The 16,226-nt window shown below is 42.0% G+C and overlaps 2 protein-coding genes across 2 annotated transcripts; both read right to left on the bottom strand.

Moving 5' to 3' along the window:
* Positions 1-1,306: 1,306 nt before the first annotated feature.
* Positions 1,307-7,082, bottom strand: LOC134464611 (toll-like receptor 13). Its single transcript, XM_063218013.1, has one exon. It carries the CDS (start codon positions 4,878-4,880, stop codon positions 1,845-1,847), a length of 3,036 nt encoding a protein of 1,011 aa, XP_063074083.1. The 5' UTR covers positions 4,881-7,082; the 3' UTR covers positions 1,307-1,844.
* A 2,751-nt stretch (positions 7,083-9,833) lies between these two features.
* LOC134464248 (zinc-binding protein A33-like) lies at positions 9,834-13,010 on the bottom strand. The gene is made up of 4 exons (XM_063217722.1): positions 12,969-13,010; positions 12,731-12,753; positions 12,521-12,633; positions 9,834-12,006 (listed from the first exon to the last, which is right to left on the bottom strand). Exons 1-4 carry the CDS (start codon positions 13,008-13,010, stop codon positions 11,489-11,491), a joined length of 696 nt encoding a protein of 231 aa, XP_063073792.1. The 3' UTR covers positions 9,834-11,488.
* Between the last annotated feature and the right edge of the window lie 3,216 nt (positions 13,011-16,226).

Raw genomic sequence — 16,226 nt, 5'->3', positions numbered from 1 at the left:
GGTTCTAGATTTTAAATGCAACCTATTTCATGTCTGTATGTGTTTCAGAGGCTGAGCTAGGATTTAATAGGCAGAGGGCGCCCTTTACCAAAAAGGGCTTAGGACAAAATGGGTTAAGCTACCTTCTTGGCCGGGACTACACCTGTCAGAAGAGTTGTTGTAACTCAATGGGACTTTCCTGGTTAAATAGAAAGGTTAAATAAAAACTAAAATTAAAAAAAATGTCTAATGTCCAGAAGACAAATGGAATGTTTTAGCTTCAGCAGCAAAAACGGCAACTTCATGCTTCATCACCCCTCAACAAACACAGGTTCACAGGTTTCACTTCCTCAATTGCATCTTCCCTGATATATAAAGATGTTTTAACCCTAAAGCGACCGAGCGGGGTCATTTATGATCCTGGGCACATATTTTTGTGCACCATTTCTGTAATTTTCATCTGAAAAACTTTTCCTTTTAGGAGTTTGTCAATATATAGTATAGAGAGGATGCATGAGATACTCAGCATTATAATTTCCATTTCTGCTCTAGTTTTAATATTTTGTGTCTTGGGGCCGGCCATAGTCAGCAGAACTGAAATATCTATAATGTAAATATTGATAATATTAAAATATAATTGATGGTATAAATAATTAGGGCACCCCCGCGATAGCCAATGAAGCACATTGTGAGGATACCTTTTCACAGCTACAATGTCTAGAAAAAGGAAATTTTGAGTATACACTATAAATACACTCATTCTGTATGTTTGAGACATAGTTTCGTCTATGTAAATCACCAAATTCAGTTATGTGTATGTACAGTAAGCTTGACTACTTTTGGCAAAACAATAAAATGTACAATGGTGAAAGGAAAAGGACAACAAGCGCTCAAAGACTTTTCTCCAGATAGAATCGGTGCATCTGGTTAATCCTGTTGAGGCTTCATAGAAAGATGACTGAATCCAAAGCACTCCTTCGAGTCGAGGTTGAAGTTATAATAAAAATCCTTTATTCTACATTGGGGTAAACAAACTTAAAAACGCCAACCGGTTTCAGCCGTCTGGCCTTCGTCAGGGCGTGGTCCTGATGACCATCTCATACTCAAGTACTGTAGGCTTAAGTACTACTTAAGAGTTTTTGAGAAACGCAGCCTTGATTAGTCACAAAAACAGCCCGGTCACTTGAGGGTTATGTCTTCAAATGATAGAGAATGATAGAGAAAACGCATGGTCTTTTTTTTATAGGCATTTGTTGCACCTAACATTATGTCCAAGGTGTGGAATGATTGCCTTTTATTATCTCCTTTTCCCCCTCACCTTATTTTAAAATTGTGTAAAGGAAAAGTCTACTTTTACTATGAATTGATAAATATTTTAGACAGAATCATAACAGAGCACAAACTAGATCAGTACAAAAATGTCCAGTGGCTGAAGAGTTTTAGCAACAAGCTGATTTATTTTTCTATCACACTGGCATTACATTCACCAAGGGTGTAATTCATCTAAAGGTTAGCTGCACACTACACTTAAACATGTTTGAATTCAGTGAGCAACGTGTTTAAAGCAATCGATCCTTTACATCTACATCCAAGACACTCTTTGTCCACTTCAACACAGTTGCTCTTTTTCAAATTAATTTGACAATGGTTGCATACAGTGATCTGCTAGCACATGAACAATTCATATCCGTAGCCTCTTACTGCAGATGGGGTCGCTGGCAGGTCTATAGACTATTTGCTGGAAATACTCAACTACCACATGGACGTGGTCATCATCACATTTTTGTTTTCTATAGAGCTTGATGATATTGAATTCATATGAAAAAAACATTTGCATTTAACAGTATGTCTTAAAAATGGGCAACTCATTGCACCCTGCCTTCCAACAGTTTTTTCCATAGTCTGTCCCAGAAAGCCTGTTGTTGTGCTGGGTCCTGGGGCCATTCCATGTAAGTTCTGGTCTTGACCAGTCGGGCCAACCTGTGGTGAGCGGACAGCAGGTTAGAGGGGATCTTCTCCAGAAACACCAGGATGAGCACGTCTCTGTGTTCAGCCTGCAGTCGATAAGTGCCCAGCCGCATCTCAAGGGAACACCAGTTGCTGCGCAGGAAGTGGCGACTGACCAGGCAGAGGGTGCGGCGGCTTCGGTAAAGACCATCCGTGATGTTCTCCACAATGTCCTTCCCCAGCTGAAAGTCCCTGGTGTGCAGGCAGAGTCGCAGGAACGGGGCCCCCCTTTGTTCCAGGTTGGGAAGGAGACTCTCCACCACCCAGCGCTCGTCTCTGCCACTGTACGACACAAAGGCATCGTACTGGTAGCGTGGTCCTACGTTTCTGCTGCGCAATGCCTCATTCATCCAGCCGTGAGCAATGTGGCAGAAGGCGAGCAGGTACTCTCTGGCCATCTGATGCAAAAGCACAGTTGTCATGAAGAGCAGGACGAGGCATGACGTGCTGGTGAACATCAGGAAGCCCACGTCTAGACTGCAGTAGGCCTGGCCATACTGGTGAATGTCTTGTGGGACACCTCCTGAAAAGCACTGCATGGGTTTGTCCAGGATAGGCCAGAAGTACACCTCCGCTTGCTGCTGCTGCTCTGCCCACCAAACAAATCTGGTATTGTCACATGTGCAGCGAAGCTGAATCTTTGTGATGAATGCAAACCTCAGACTGGTCAGATGCTCGAAGAAACCTGGAGATATGTTGACCTCTGTTGATACTATTCCCAGATACAAGTACTTCAGAGAGGTCATGTCCTGAATGAGTTCTACCTCCAAAGCATCTGCCTGACACCGAAAAAGACTTAATTGCTCCAGTTTGGTCAAATTTTTGAACATTAGACCCATGTCTGGCAGATTAATGAAGTTGACATGTTTGAGATCTAGATGCTTTAAATTCACTAGTCTGTTTAGAGCAGTAAGTTTATGGACTGTACTTGTATACCACTGAGTTAAACATAACTCTACCACAGATGTCAAGTAATAGAAAGGAGAAGTATCATTGGGTGCGCAACCAAAGACATCTGTAGAAATGTGGAGTTTTGTGACTGACTCAAAGAAAGGCTTGTCACAACCCCATAACACAATCTTCTGGCCTGAGAGAGAGAGACTCAGGCCCACCTCTGGGCTGCTGTCATCAGCAATGACCAGAGTCATGGGGCGAGATCTGGATGCAAGGGTGAGATCAGACAAATGGCGAGGGAACCCACCAAAGATTGAGGTCAGATTCAGGAGCTCCATACCAGAGTGCCCGGGGCTGGAGAACATCAGGTATTGAAGATTGAGAACCCTGAGGGAAGGCAGATGGGCAAAGCAGGATGCCTCAAGATGTGTCAGGTTTTCGTATGATATACTCAAGGTTTCCAGATTCTGTAGGCCAAAAAACGTGTTGGTCTTTATTTCTGACACATCACCCCATTTGAGTTGTAGGTTTTTCAACCGTGGGAGGTTTGAAAAAGCAAAAGGTTGTATGGTGAGTATTGAGCATAGTCTGAGGCTTAAATATTCCAGATTTTCTACACCAAAAAATAAATCTGGGTTGAAGCTATAAAGACATCCAAATGCGCTGAAAGTACGTAATCCAGTTAGCCCTTTAAAAGCTGTGCTTTCAATTGTCATATAGCCTGAATTATCAAGAGAAAGGTCCTTCAAATGAATAAGCCCTTCAAATGCAGACTCTTCTACTTCCAGATTTTTCCCCTCAAGTCGCAGGTGCTCTAAATTACTTGAACAGAGAAACTGTTTGGCATTTACTGTCATATTCTCTGGTGTGCTGTAACTGAAACCCTGTAGTGATGGAAGGGAAATGTTTGTTTTGCAGAGAAAGTCTAAGGATTTTCCTTTTTCGATGATTGTGCCCATCCCAGATTCACTGAAAGTAACTCTAAATGTTTTTAGCTTTTTAAGAGTGGGCATGAAACTGAGATCAGCTGCCAATAGCTTGCTGTGAATAGAAATTTCTTCCAGTGTGGCACAGTTTTCCCATGATGAATCAGAATATTCTTGAAATGACTGAACATGTAAATATAGTTTCTTGACAGACAGAAGACGAACAATTTCACAAATATACTTCATATGTATCTCTGTTATATGCAAGTCCATCTGATCAATTTGTTGAATCCCAGAGTTTAAAATTTGACTCTGCAATACATAATCCATTGGCATTCTTAGGAATGTTATGTTCTTTAAACATATAAAGGCATTGTTTTCTATTTTCTCAATGTGTCTAAATGAAACCCTCACATCCTTCAAAGCAGAAAACTTGCATTGGTAATGTGAGCAATTTGAAGGTTTCAAAACTCCAGCATTGTCTGTTTCAATATTCAGAGATTCTAGAGTGTTTGAAAAACAAGACACTTTGCACAAAAGATCAGTGAAGTTGACGCTGTCCTTGATATCAAGTCTTCTCATTCGACGAAGGCCATTCAAATCACACATTGTCATCTGTGGTAGCTCATAGTTTTTAAGTTTCAGATCCTCCAAATTGTACAAATCACTAAATACCTGAGATGGTAGCGATGCATTACACTGTTTTGAGGAGTCAATGGAGAGCAATTGTAGATGTGTTAGTCCCCTGAAGGCGTCTGGGTCAATTGCAGACAGACATCCATAAATATACAGACTCTGGAGATGACGGAATTTGCGAAGTTCATTGCTGCAAAGTTGTATGCCAGAACTACCCCACAAACACAGAACCTGAATGGTAGTGGGGACTGTGGAAAGTTCCAATGCCAAGTTTGAAACTTCCATACAGTTAGCTGTAAGCTGACTACGAGGACAGGTCATTTTTTTATAGGCAAAATCTGGGTACGGGGAGTCCTCATCCAGCACCAGGCATTTCCTTGATATCCAAGCGGAGACACACAGCCCTTCCACAATCAAAAAGAAGAAGAGAAAATCCATCCTGTGGTGTTCCAAATGCTAAATAAAATGATCATATAAACAATTTGCAGTCCAGGCCAAGCTTGTAATTACTACGTAGGTGATTGTATTACTGGCAGTCCTTGCCGAACACACAGTTGACTGTTCTCATCTTAGAGGAGAGGGTGATGAGAAAATGAACCGCATGTTTGACAAGGGGGACCACCCACTGCACAGGATGTTCACTTAAAGTGGTAGGAGACAAAGGCTCCTCCTACGAAGATGCCCCACTGAAAGTTTTAGGAGGTCTTTTGTTCCTGCAGCAATTAGACTTTCTAAGAACAGCTGCTGAATGCTATTTTAATGTTGTGATAATTCCTTTGTTTTTTTATAATGGTTTTATAATGTTGTGGTGATTATTTGTGTGGGGGACTGTTTGTTATGTATTTCTATTTTAGTTTTTCTTTATGATGTGTTTGACTTGTGTCATTGTCTTGCTGTTATATATTGTGTGGATGGCCAGGTGTCATTCAGTTTTCCCTTTGGGGATTAATAAAGTCTCACTCGCTCACTCACTCTGTGTGTCTGTCGACAATGGTGGTTCACGTACCACGGAAGTTCATGGTCATTTTGAGCGGATGTGTTTGTGGACTTGCAAACCCTGTATGGCCAATGATGGTCATGGGAGGAAGCTAGGAATCTCACAAAGTGGCCAGTCTCAAACATTCATGCACATGTTTGAACATGTGAAGTGAAGCTTCCACTTGAAAGTGTTTACATTCAGGCCTTGCTTTTATGTGGTTTGTCAACCTGTATAATCATTGAGTGTGGTGAAATATGTCAGTGAGATAACATGTTAAAAATGAAGCTAATGAAAATAATAAACATAAAGACATGGTGCGCTGTGTATTGCTATGTGAGACAGCGTTGAACTTAGCATAATTGGCTGATTGTGGTTTTCAGTAGCAGCTTTGGGCCTCAGATCTAACACCTGATACATGTCTCTTTTAGTCTTTCTAACTTTAGTGCAAATGGCGTCAGTGTTCTCAGAACCAGGACTTTGAACCAACAATTTTATTTGTAATTGGTTGTCTTCATCCAACACCAGGCACTACCTAGACATCCAAGCAGAGACACAGCCCTTCCACAATCAAACAGAAGAATATATCCATTCTTCACTGTCCCAATTGCTGAACCATATCATCATTTAAAAAAACACGCAGTCCATTGCCAAGCTAGTATTAGTTACTAGGTGGATACATCTGTCTATCATCTATATCTGTCCGTCTGTTTGTCTAACGACAGTGGTGGTTCAAACATTGATTTATCACTGAAGTCAATGGTGATTGTATCGGTGAGTGTCTGTGTTTGTGGACTTGCAAACTCTGTATGACCAATGATGGTGACAGGAGGAAGCTAGGAATCTGTGCAAAGTGGTTTGTCTCATGCATTGATGCACATGTTTGAGCATGTGTAAATTGAATCGGGAGCGACGAGCGTGTCCATGTTCCCACAGCCGATTGGTCCCACAGCCCATTGGTCCCACATCACTAAGACTTTTAACATTCATTTTTAGGCCCATTGGTCCCACAGCTTATACCTGCTGGCCCATGTTCCCACATTTCTAAGAATTTATTCAAATTTAGGCCCTATGTCCCATGGCGGGGAGAAAGGCATGTTCTCTTAGTTTACTCTGAAATGTGGGAACATGGAGTTGTGGAACATAGGGACTATATTTGAATAATATCTTGAAAATGTGGGAACATGAAGCAGCAAGAATAAGCTGTGAGACCAATGGGCTGTGGAACCAACGGGCTGTGGGACCAATGTGCTGTGGGAACATAGAGCTGACCCCATTGAAACAGTCTTTCAGTGCCAAGTGCTCAAATTCAGGGCTTGCTTTTATGTGGTTTGTCAACCTATATAATTGTTGAATATGGTGAAACATGTCTGTGAGATACCATGTTAACAATAGAGCTAATGGAAGTAAATATAAAGACGTTGTAATGTGAAGTGAGGCAGCAATGACCATTGCCACACTGATCGTCGTTTTCAGTGCTAGGCCTCAGATTTAACACATGATAATGTCTCTTTTAGCCAATCTAACTTTAGTGCTAAAGGTGTCAGTGTTCTCAGAACTGTGTAAAAGCGCTGACATCTACTGCATATCCACTGTATCTTCTCTATTTTGTTTGAGGATGTGAGAAGCAAGAAAATAGCTGTATTGGCCGACAGATGGCATGGCCCGTTAGGAGCCCAGGAGCAGTCCAGCTCATTTCAGGAAATTACTCATATGGAGTTAAGCCCTGGAAAAATATGAGAAGATTTAGCATAGCATGGACAGTGATGGGTTTATCCTTGAGAAGAACTTTACTGTACCTGTACGATATAGTACAATGGTATTGTCACTGACCGCCTTGTAATGAAGTGCAGCCATTTGCACAAGCTGGCTACATTTGTGTGGTTATTTATATACCATAGCAACATGGCAGAGAGTGATGAGTCTGCACAGGTGTGTGTGTGTGTGTGTGTGTGTGTGTGTGTGTGTGTGTGAGAGAGAGAGAGAGAGAGAGAGAGAGAGAAAGAGAGAGAGAGAGAGAGAGAGAGAGAGAGAGAGAGAGAGAGATTGAGAGAGGAGAGGAAGGAAGAGGTTGAGTATGTTGATTTTCTTCCATCTTAAAATCATAAATCTATGGGCCACACTGGGTGAGGAGGTGGGTCAGTTGCACATCCTGCTGTAGCATATAGCACATCTGAAACTACCTCCATTTTGGGCATGTGTGCTTAAGGCAATCATGGAGTTATTCCATATACTAGGCTTGGACTGTTATCTGGGATGCAGGGAATTTCCCAGTGGGCCGACATCCTCAAGAGATAATGCTGTTTTCTTTTTTTGTATTTTACCCATAATTAAGAGTGGGGCTTGAACAAATGCAGTGATGAAATGCCTGCAAAAATGCCCTTTTGAGCCCAACCCAGCCTTGCATAACTGGAGAAAGTGAGAGTCCCACCCTCCATACAGCTCAGTGGCCAGGGCTATGCTAGGAAATTTAGCCAATCCATTGTAAACGCCATGTTGAACTCTGGGGATATGAAACAGGTTTTGAGCTGGTGACATGCAGCCTTGACCGTGCACAGCTGAAAATGAATCATGGGCCAACACTGATTTCATTGGACCTTATTTAAAACGAGATGCATCCTCCTAGTAGTTGAGATAAGGGCGACCTGTTGCTTGCTTGCCAGAAGTTGCCACACAGTAGCGTGTAGTGAACGCACGTTGCGATGTCAGAAATATTCTGGTTACCCACCAACATGAGCATAAGGGTTCCTGCCCAAACCACATTTGAGCATAAACATGGTTCCATTTCTGCTTATCTCTCCCCCATGTGGCGAAGTACTACAATAGTTCTGTTATTGACCCCATTCAGTTCAGTTCCGTTTCAGTTTATTAGGGACCATATACAGTTGCCAGTTTATGCATTGCACCAGAGTTAACCTCAAGCTAACTTACATTTGCAGTCTCTGGCAGGACATGAAACATCCATAAAACATTGGTAGCAAAATGAAAGGGGATCTGATTGATTTCTACAGTAGATTCAGCCAGTAACATTCAGGAACATCTCATGGACATGGGTTACACGTGACTTGCCCTCTGAGAAATGAAAGCTAAGGTTCTGCCAGGAGGACGAGGCAGTGAGAGGGTGGTCTGATTGATTGTGAATGTGTACTGTACACCATTGTATACTGCAGACCTGTTAATGTGCAGGGTATTGGAGTTACAAAAAACCTTAATTGCTATTTTGCAGAGTTGTATAATATCACTCTACTAGTGTTGTGATTACATAATTACTTCTACTTTTACTTTACACAATGCTGCTGCTTTGTCTGCTTTGTAGCTTCCACCAGTAACATTGAGAAACATCCCATGACGTGGATTACACCTGCCCTCTGAGCATCGTAACCCTGCGATGCCAAAAAGACTCAAGTGTCATGTGCGCCTTTTGCCAAGCCAACCAGTGGTTGAGGTTACCTTTATAATGATGTGTCAAACTCACCTGTCTTGTTGCCTCACCTTTCTTGGTGTTGTAAAACCCTAGGTTTATCATGGAATACCTCGCTGATTGATAAACCGAAACTCTGTTACTGTATCTTCGTAAAGATTGGCTTAGGGGCTCACTCCCAATGCCTCTAGGTGTGGTTTTCAAGCCCCCGTTGTCTCTGCGGGGTCAGCTCTATGTTCCCACAGCCCATTGGTCTCAAAGCTTATTTTTGCTGCTCCATGTTCCCACATTTTAAAGAAATTATTCAAATATAGGCCCTATTCTCCACAACTCCATGTTCCCACATTTCCGAGTAAACTAAGAGAACATGTCTTTCTCCCCTCAAGGGAGACCTAAATTTGATTAAATTCTTAAAAATGTGGGAACATGGGCCAGCAGGTATAAGCTGTGGGACCAATGGGCCTAAAAAATAATGATGAAAGTCTTAATGATGTGGGACCAATGGGCTGTGGGAACATAGACACACTTCTGTGTCTGCTGCCCTGGTGAGGACAAAAGGCCTTTTGGCCTCTCCACCAGTATTTAAGGATAAGGAATCAACTCCACTTTCACACACTACTGTGTGCCTCTCCTCCCATGCATGGGAGCGCTGTGCAGTAATAAGGGCAGAGAGAGCGTGGCCGAGTGTAGGAATAATGTTTGAGGTTCAGCCGCGTGGACCATGAGACACTCCAGCTCTGTGTACTTATGCCACTTAAAGTAAATGTCACACTATCTCTCTCTGGGTTTACAAGGCATGTTGGTCAGATGTGGCGTAACAAGTAAGTCATGGACCCTGGTGCGAGTATCCACCACAGGCCCTCAGATTGTTGACATAATTTTACATATTATACTGTATATGGTCAGGTTGACTTCCACTGAGAAGAAAATAAAGGTCCGCAACACTGTTAAATGCTCCCGTCCTTCATCAAAGTGCAAGGTTGCACTTTGATGAAGGACGGTTAGTCCGAAACGTCGTGCCATTAAATATTTGGGAGCATTTAACAGTGTTGCGGACCTTTATTTTATTTTCAGTTATCTTACGTTTGGTCCAGCACCTGTGCCACTGATGATTCTTTGACTTTCTGGATTTGACTCACTGGACTAGTGTTGAAACAGGCCATTTTTTTCACAACCAAACCTTAAAGGGACACTGTGTGAGATTTTCAGTTGTTTATTTCCAGAATTCATGCTGCCCATTCACTAATGTTACATTTTTTCATGAATACTTACCACCACCATCAAATTCTAAATATTCATTCAAATTGCACTTTTCATACATGAAAAGGGGGATCTTCTCCATGGTCCAGACATTTTTAGCTGCAAAAATGACTCTACTTGGACCATTCAAGGAAATATTTGTTTATTACTAAGTAAACTTTCATGTAAAGATCAAATTTGGCAATAGGCAGCCCAGTTTCAATGAGCAGCATACAGTAGTTGCAGTACCTTTTTTGACCATTTCCTGCACAGTGTACCTTTAATGAAGTTTTCATTTTATTTTCATTTTGGGGATGGTGGGGATGGTTGCACTTTGATGAAGGACGGTTAGTCCGAAACGTCGTGCCATTAAATATTTGGGAGCATTTAACAGTGTTGCGGACCTTTATTTTATTTTCAGTTATCTTACGTTTGGTCCAGCACCTGTGCCACTGATGATTCTTTGACTTTCTGGATTTGACTCACTGGACTAGTGTTGAAACAGGCCATTTTTTTCACAACCAAACCTTAAAGGGACACTGTGTGAGAGTTTTAGTTGTTTATTTCCAGAATTCATGCTGCCCATTCACTAATGTTACCTTTTTCATGAATACTTACCACCACCATCAAATTCTAAGTATTCATTCAAATTGCACTTTTCATACATGAAAAGGGGGATCTTCTCCATGGTCCAGCCATTTTTAGCTGCAAAAATGTCTCTAATTGGACCATACAAGGAAATATTTGTTTATTACTAAGTAAACGTTCATGTAAAGATCAAATTTGGCAATAGGCAGCCCAGTTTCAATGAGCAGCATACAGTAGATGCAGTACCTTTTTTGACCATTTCCTGCACAGTGTACCTTTAATGAAGTTTTCATTTTATTTTCATTTTGGGGATGGTGTTGAGCTCCTGGAGGTCATACAGTAGGCCCCGGTGCTATAGCTACACACATGGACCAGACCAATGCTCACAGAGAGTTGCAGTCATGATAGCCAGGCAAGTTATACTTGTACAAGCTATATTATATATTACAAGTCACACAATTTGACTGAATTTCACAATTTTGACAACTTTAATGTTCAACACATATGGTTGGTCATTATTTTTTATTTCAAAGGGCCTGAACATTGCTCTACTACTTATATCAGTCGATGTTAACTGACAATGACATTATGGGCAGAAAACATACCGGTATGCTTACTGCCTTCACTGTTCCCTTCAATGTACCAAGGATTAAAGAAAAGTCAAAACTGAGCAAATGTACCATTTATAGAAGTTTTTTTGTTTTGTTTTAGGCCCAACGACAGCCTCCTTAACCTTGTAGTGTTTGGAGCGATCACAGCAGCGCCACAATAGGCCAACAATCCATTTCATCATCATTTACAATGAAATAGTGTGCTGCTGCATTAAGGCTGTCCTGGAAAGCAGAGGCGTAATGGACATTTCAGACTTCCAGTACTGAAGTAAGGGAAAAGCTTCTCCTTGAACGCATGATTAAAGGTGTACAGAGTAACATCTGTGCTTGGGTCTGAAAATGTTAACGTCCCACGCTCAAAGTCCAGCTCAACTCGAATCATCTGAGGGCTCTTGGTCACCTTGATCTCCGTCTTTGCCTTCACACCCGCCCGATACTTCCCACTGATGTATCGAATGCTCCATATTCCACCCTCTGGCTGCATTTTCATCAGCTTCTTCCGAGAGACAGACTTTTTCACCACACCGAGCACCCAGAAGTCATTGTCACCAACCTTCACATACCAACTGTGATTCCCAGTAGTGAAGCCTTTGGACCCCAGCACACCTATGTGGAATCGCTCCGGGATTTCAGGAACCTTCTGCCTGTCTTCAGTGTATGTAAGTGAAGTGAGATCTTCAGAGATGATGAGTTTGGGAGCGGCCGTGTTTGGGTCCAGAACCATTGGATCTGCAGGGACAAGCCAAAGTATAGTGTAAATGGTGGGACATTTTTTTCTTTTTATTTACACAATGCACTCGATTGATGTAGGCTACTGAGTCCACTGATGACTTATGCCGCGATCACACAGCTGGCGTTGAAAGAGCTAAAACGCTGCTGACTCCTGCCTGGAAAGCACTGGTCAGGGGCGTTGAACGCGTCAAACGATTCAACCTGAAGCGTTCGGCCAGGAATCTCGATCAACCGAAGCTTGTGTTTAGAAAAATTTGAACATTCCATTGGCTGCCCCCTGCTGCCACCAAGCTCATTACATATTTTTAGATGAAGTTCAACTTCTGCCGCCCTCGGCTTTTGACGCTTCTGACACCCTCGGCTCTAGAAACGCTCCCGACTCGTTTGCCTCATTTGCCGCCTGCTCTCCCATACAAAGTCAATTACTTCCGCATCTTTCCACACGTTCAACGCCCGCAGTGTGTCCACACGGTTAGTCTGAAAACCTTGCATCACAACAGTTACTACTCACTGTGTGGCTGATAGGACTGTCTCCACAGCCGATGATTCAGAGCGCATTCATGTTGTGCCATGTTAATCAGGCTGCCTGACAAATTCTCTGGCTTTGCTGTTTCACACTGGAGCCTGTAAGACATTAATAGACACATTGTGAGTTCAAACAATAGACTGTTACCCCAGGGCAGTCAATAATTGGCACGAGAAGACAGAGCTACTAACATACCTGTGTGGACTTGAATAGTAGGACTAGAAATGGAAGAAAGTAAATGTTTGAGAATAGTTATTTCAAGAGTCATTACTTAATAATTGTAATAATAATAATAATACATTTTTGAGCGCCTTTCAAGAGATCCAAGGACAAAGATACCTGAAAAAGGAATGAAACATTCATGAACAATTTGGATTGCGGATCATAACTTGCTTATCGAAGCACTACAAAAACAACAACATTGAAGTTCTACCTGAAGAAACTTGATGTCGTCGGACTCCATTTCCTTTTTCATTGTCTCAATAGTTTCTTGCAAAGTACTGATCTCTCCCCGAAGTCTTCCCATTTTGTCCTCCATTGCCCTGCTTTTCCGCTCTCTCTCCTCTCTCAGGGCCTGAAGCTTGACTGCTTCTTTTACATTTAAGAATGTGTGAAGTTTTTCAAACTGCTTAGTTATATGAAGTTCTGCATATTCAGCTTGATTCTGGAAACATATTCACATGTGGACAGTGTTTTATTGCTATTATTCAGTGCAATTACAGTAAATGGCCATAGAGATATGTTTGTTGTGTTAATCAATACAGTATAGGCTACTGCATGTTATTCCTACCTGCATGTATGTGGCAATGTATTGAAGTTCATCTTCCCTTTGCTTCAGAGTATGCAGACTTTGATGGAATGTAGACAGACCCCCTTCTATTTCCTTCTGCACTCAGACAAATAAGAATGTCAAAAACATAGTGATTACCATATGCATTCACAAGAAACAAGGTTTAATGCCAACCTCTGTGGATATGGGCACTTTTACCTTTTTGCAAATTGTGAAATAGTTTTAGCTTTGTTGTGATAAGAAACTTCAATTCACCTTTAAGTCTTCCACAGCTTCTTCGATGGGAGAGCAGGTGTGGTTTTTATGTCTCTTGGATGTGTGGCAGATGACACAAATAGGCTGCTTGTCCTCGACACAAAACAATTTTACCCTTTCGCCATGCAGGGGACATAGCCGATCCAACTGAACAACAGGTAGGCCAATCTCTGTTCTTATTTTAACTGACTCACAAAGACCCTTAAAGGCCAGGCTTCTCGTGGGTTCCTCAGATGAACATTCCTTTCTGCAGACGGGACACAGCAACACATCCAGGTCTTTCCAGTACCGTCGCAGACACTCCAGGCAGAAGGTATGGCTACACTTCAAAGACACAGGGACAGTAAAAATGCCATGGCATATTGTACAGGTGAGATTCACGACAGGGAAAGACACGCTGCTGTCCATCCTGTCCCTCTCTTAGGTAACGTTACAGGTAACGTTCGGTCTAGGCAACTGATAGAAGAAGTGGTTCAGTTTTGTTTCCCAGCTGGTTATATGTGACAGAGGCCCCACCCTTTGGTGTCATAATGTTTGGTTTCTAGGCAACATCTTGGAAAGGTTTTTGCCAGATTCCTGCCATCGGTGACTCACACGGCTCTATATTTTGAAACCCAAACTCATGGGTTTATTTGTCATAGTTACAGGAGGACTGCCTTCAAGCCACAGTCCAGGAAACTGGCACAGGATATTTTTTTTTGTGTAATTTCTAAGCGCTGGAAAAAATATTTACAATATTTACATTCAATTATATAATGCAATGAAAAGTATTCTATTTTCTGCTGAAGTGTTCTAACAATAGGTCTAAAAAAACAATCCATTAGTCTATGGTTTTGTAGTGACCCCATCGGATTGACCTAGTCCTGTTTTAGCTAGCAGTTTTATCAGACAGGCACTTGGTTTACACTCCAGTTTGAACTTTTGCAAAGTTACGTGGCTGGTCCAAACTGATATTACATAATGGTTGATCGTAGTCCCAGGTCGAACAAATTATTATAACAGAAAGGTAAAACTCCATCCTTCTCTAGAATATGTTAATGATTTTTTCCTCCAGAAAATCACCAACTGAATTTCACAGACAGCTTAATGTTAATTGCCTTAATCACACCTCAGTGTCTGCAGGTGAACCGAGCACTTTCTAATCAAAGAACAATCATAACCAAAGCAATCGAGAAATCGCTAACAGTATTATAGCAGCACACATTTTTATCTGACATAGTTACGGGAGGACTGCCTTCAGGTCACAGTCGAGGGAATTGGCACAGGATAACTTTTTGTGTCTTTTAAGTGATTTAAAAATATGTAGGCTACAATATTTCTATTCAATTATATATTATAATAAATAAGTATGAAGTATGAAAAAACCTCTGAGTAGGCCTACTTCATTATGGTTGTGTAATTGACCCCATCTGATTGACCTAGTCCTGTTTTATCTAGCAGTTTTATCAGACAGGGCCTTGGACTTTTATTGAACTTTTGTGCAATTATGTGGCTGCTCTCAGGACAGATATTAATGATTGATTGCAGTCCCCAGGATGAACAATTTGTGATAGACGGAAGGTGAGACTTCATCTTACCCTGGCCATAACATGTTAATGATTTTTTTTCCATCCAGACAAACATCAACTGAATTTCACAGACAACTTCAAGTTAATTATCTTAAACACACTTAAGAGAGTCTGGAGGTGAATTGAGCACTTTTTAATCAAAGAGCAATCAGAGCCAAAGCAATCAGCAACAGTGGGATAGGCTTCTATTGCGGCACACATTTTGTGTTTTACCCAGTGATCTCCACCAGATGTCACCAGAGATCCGTCCACCATGCAAGGGCCTTGAGGGCTCTATGCACCTCCACCCTTTCGTGACACGTCAGAAAGGCAATCTGATTTTTCTTTCCTTGGCCTTACAAAGACGTTAAATATGCCCCTTGCAGTTCTTGACTGCCCTACTGTAGGTATATACACAGCAAATAGAAGATAACATTTAGTTTAGGCTGCATATTAGAATCTATACAATCACAGAAAGAAACCTGGTCCACTGGTCAATTCTAGATGGGTGCGTTCTGCAGACAATTAAAACCACTACAGCGTTCAGTTCACCTTCCCACCAGCAGTTCTCAATGTGCCCATTCCAGGACCTCTGTAAAAAATGAGTTAGTATGAGGGTATGGAAAGACTAGACTTGTCTACACTCCACCTTCACTTTTTATATACTCCTCCTGGTCCAGGTTCCCTGGCACCTAGCCGGCACTTTTATCTAGCGACTAGATACAGCATATCGGTTATTGTCTCCGAAGTAATGTTTAGATAAACATGTGTCTTGCTCAAGGGCACATCAACAATGGGACACAAACCTGAAAAGAGATGAGTGTTTGGATTCGAACCTGTGACCTTCTGATCCAAAGACTCCCTCCGTAACAGTTGTGGCCACAGTTGCCCAGAGTTGCTCATCTGAATCATAGGATCGGGGTTGCCGCCCTAACCTTCCACCACTGAATAGAACCGACTCAAAAGCAAACAATGGGCCTTATCCGCGCCTCAAAGGGCTAGGGCACTGGCTCTTACGCTGGAGACGGGTTCGATTCTGGCCCGAGGTTGTTTACCCATCCTCCCTTCTTCTCTCTCTCCCATTACTTTCCTGTCTCCT

Source organism: Engraulis encrasicolus, chromosome 15, assembly GCF_034702125.1.
Source record: "Engraulis encrasicolus isolate BLACKSEA-1 chromosome 15, IST_EnEncr_1.0, whole genome shotgun sequence".
NCBI classification, from domain to species: Eukaryota; Metazoa; Chordata; class Actinopteri; order Clupeiformes; family Engraulidae; genus Engraulis; species Engraulis encrasicolus.
The sequence above is the reverse complement of the archived record's forward strand: the minus strand, read 5'-3'. Positions and strand labels throughout refer to the sequence as shown.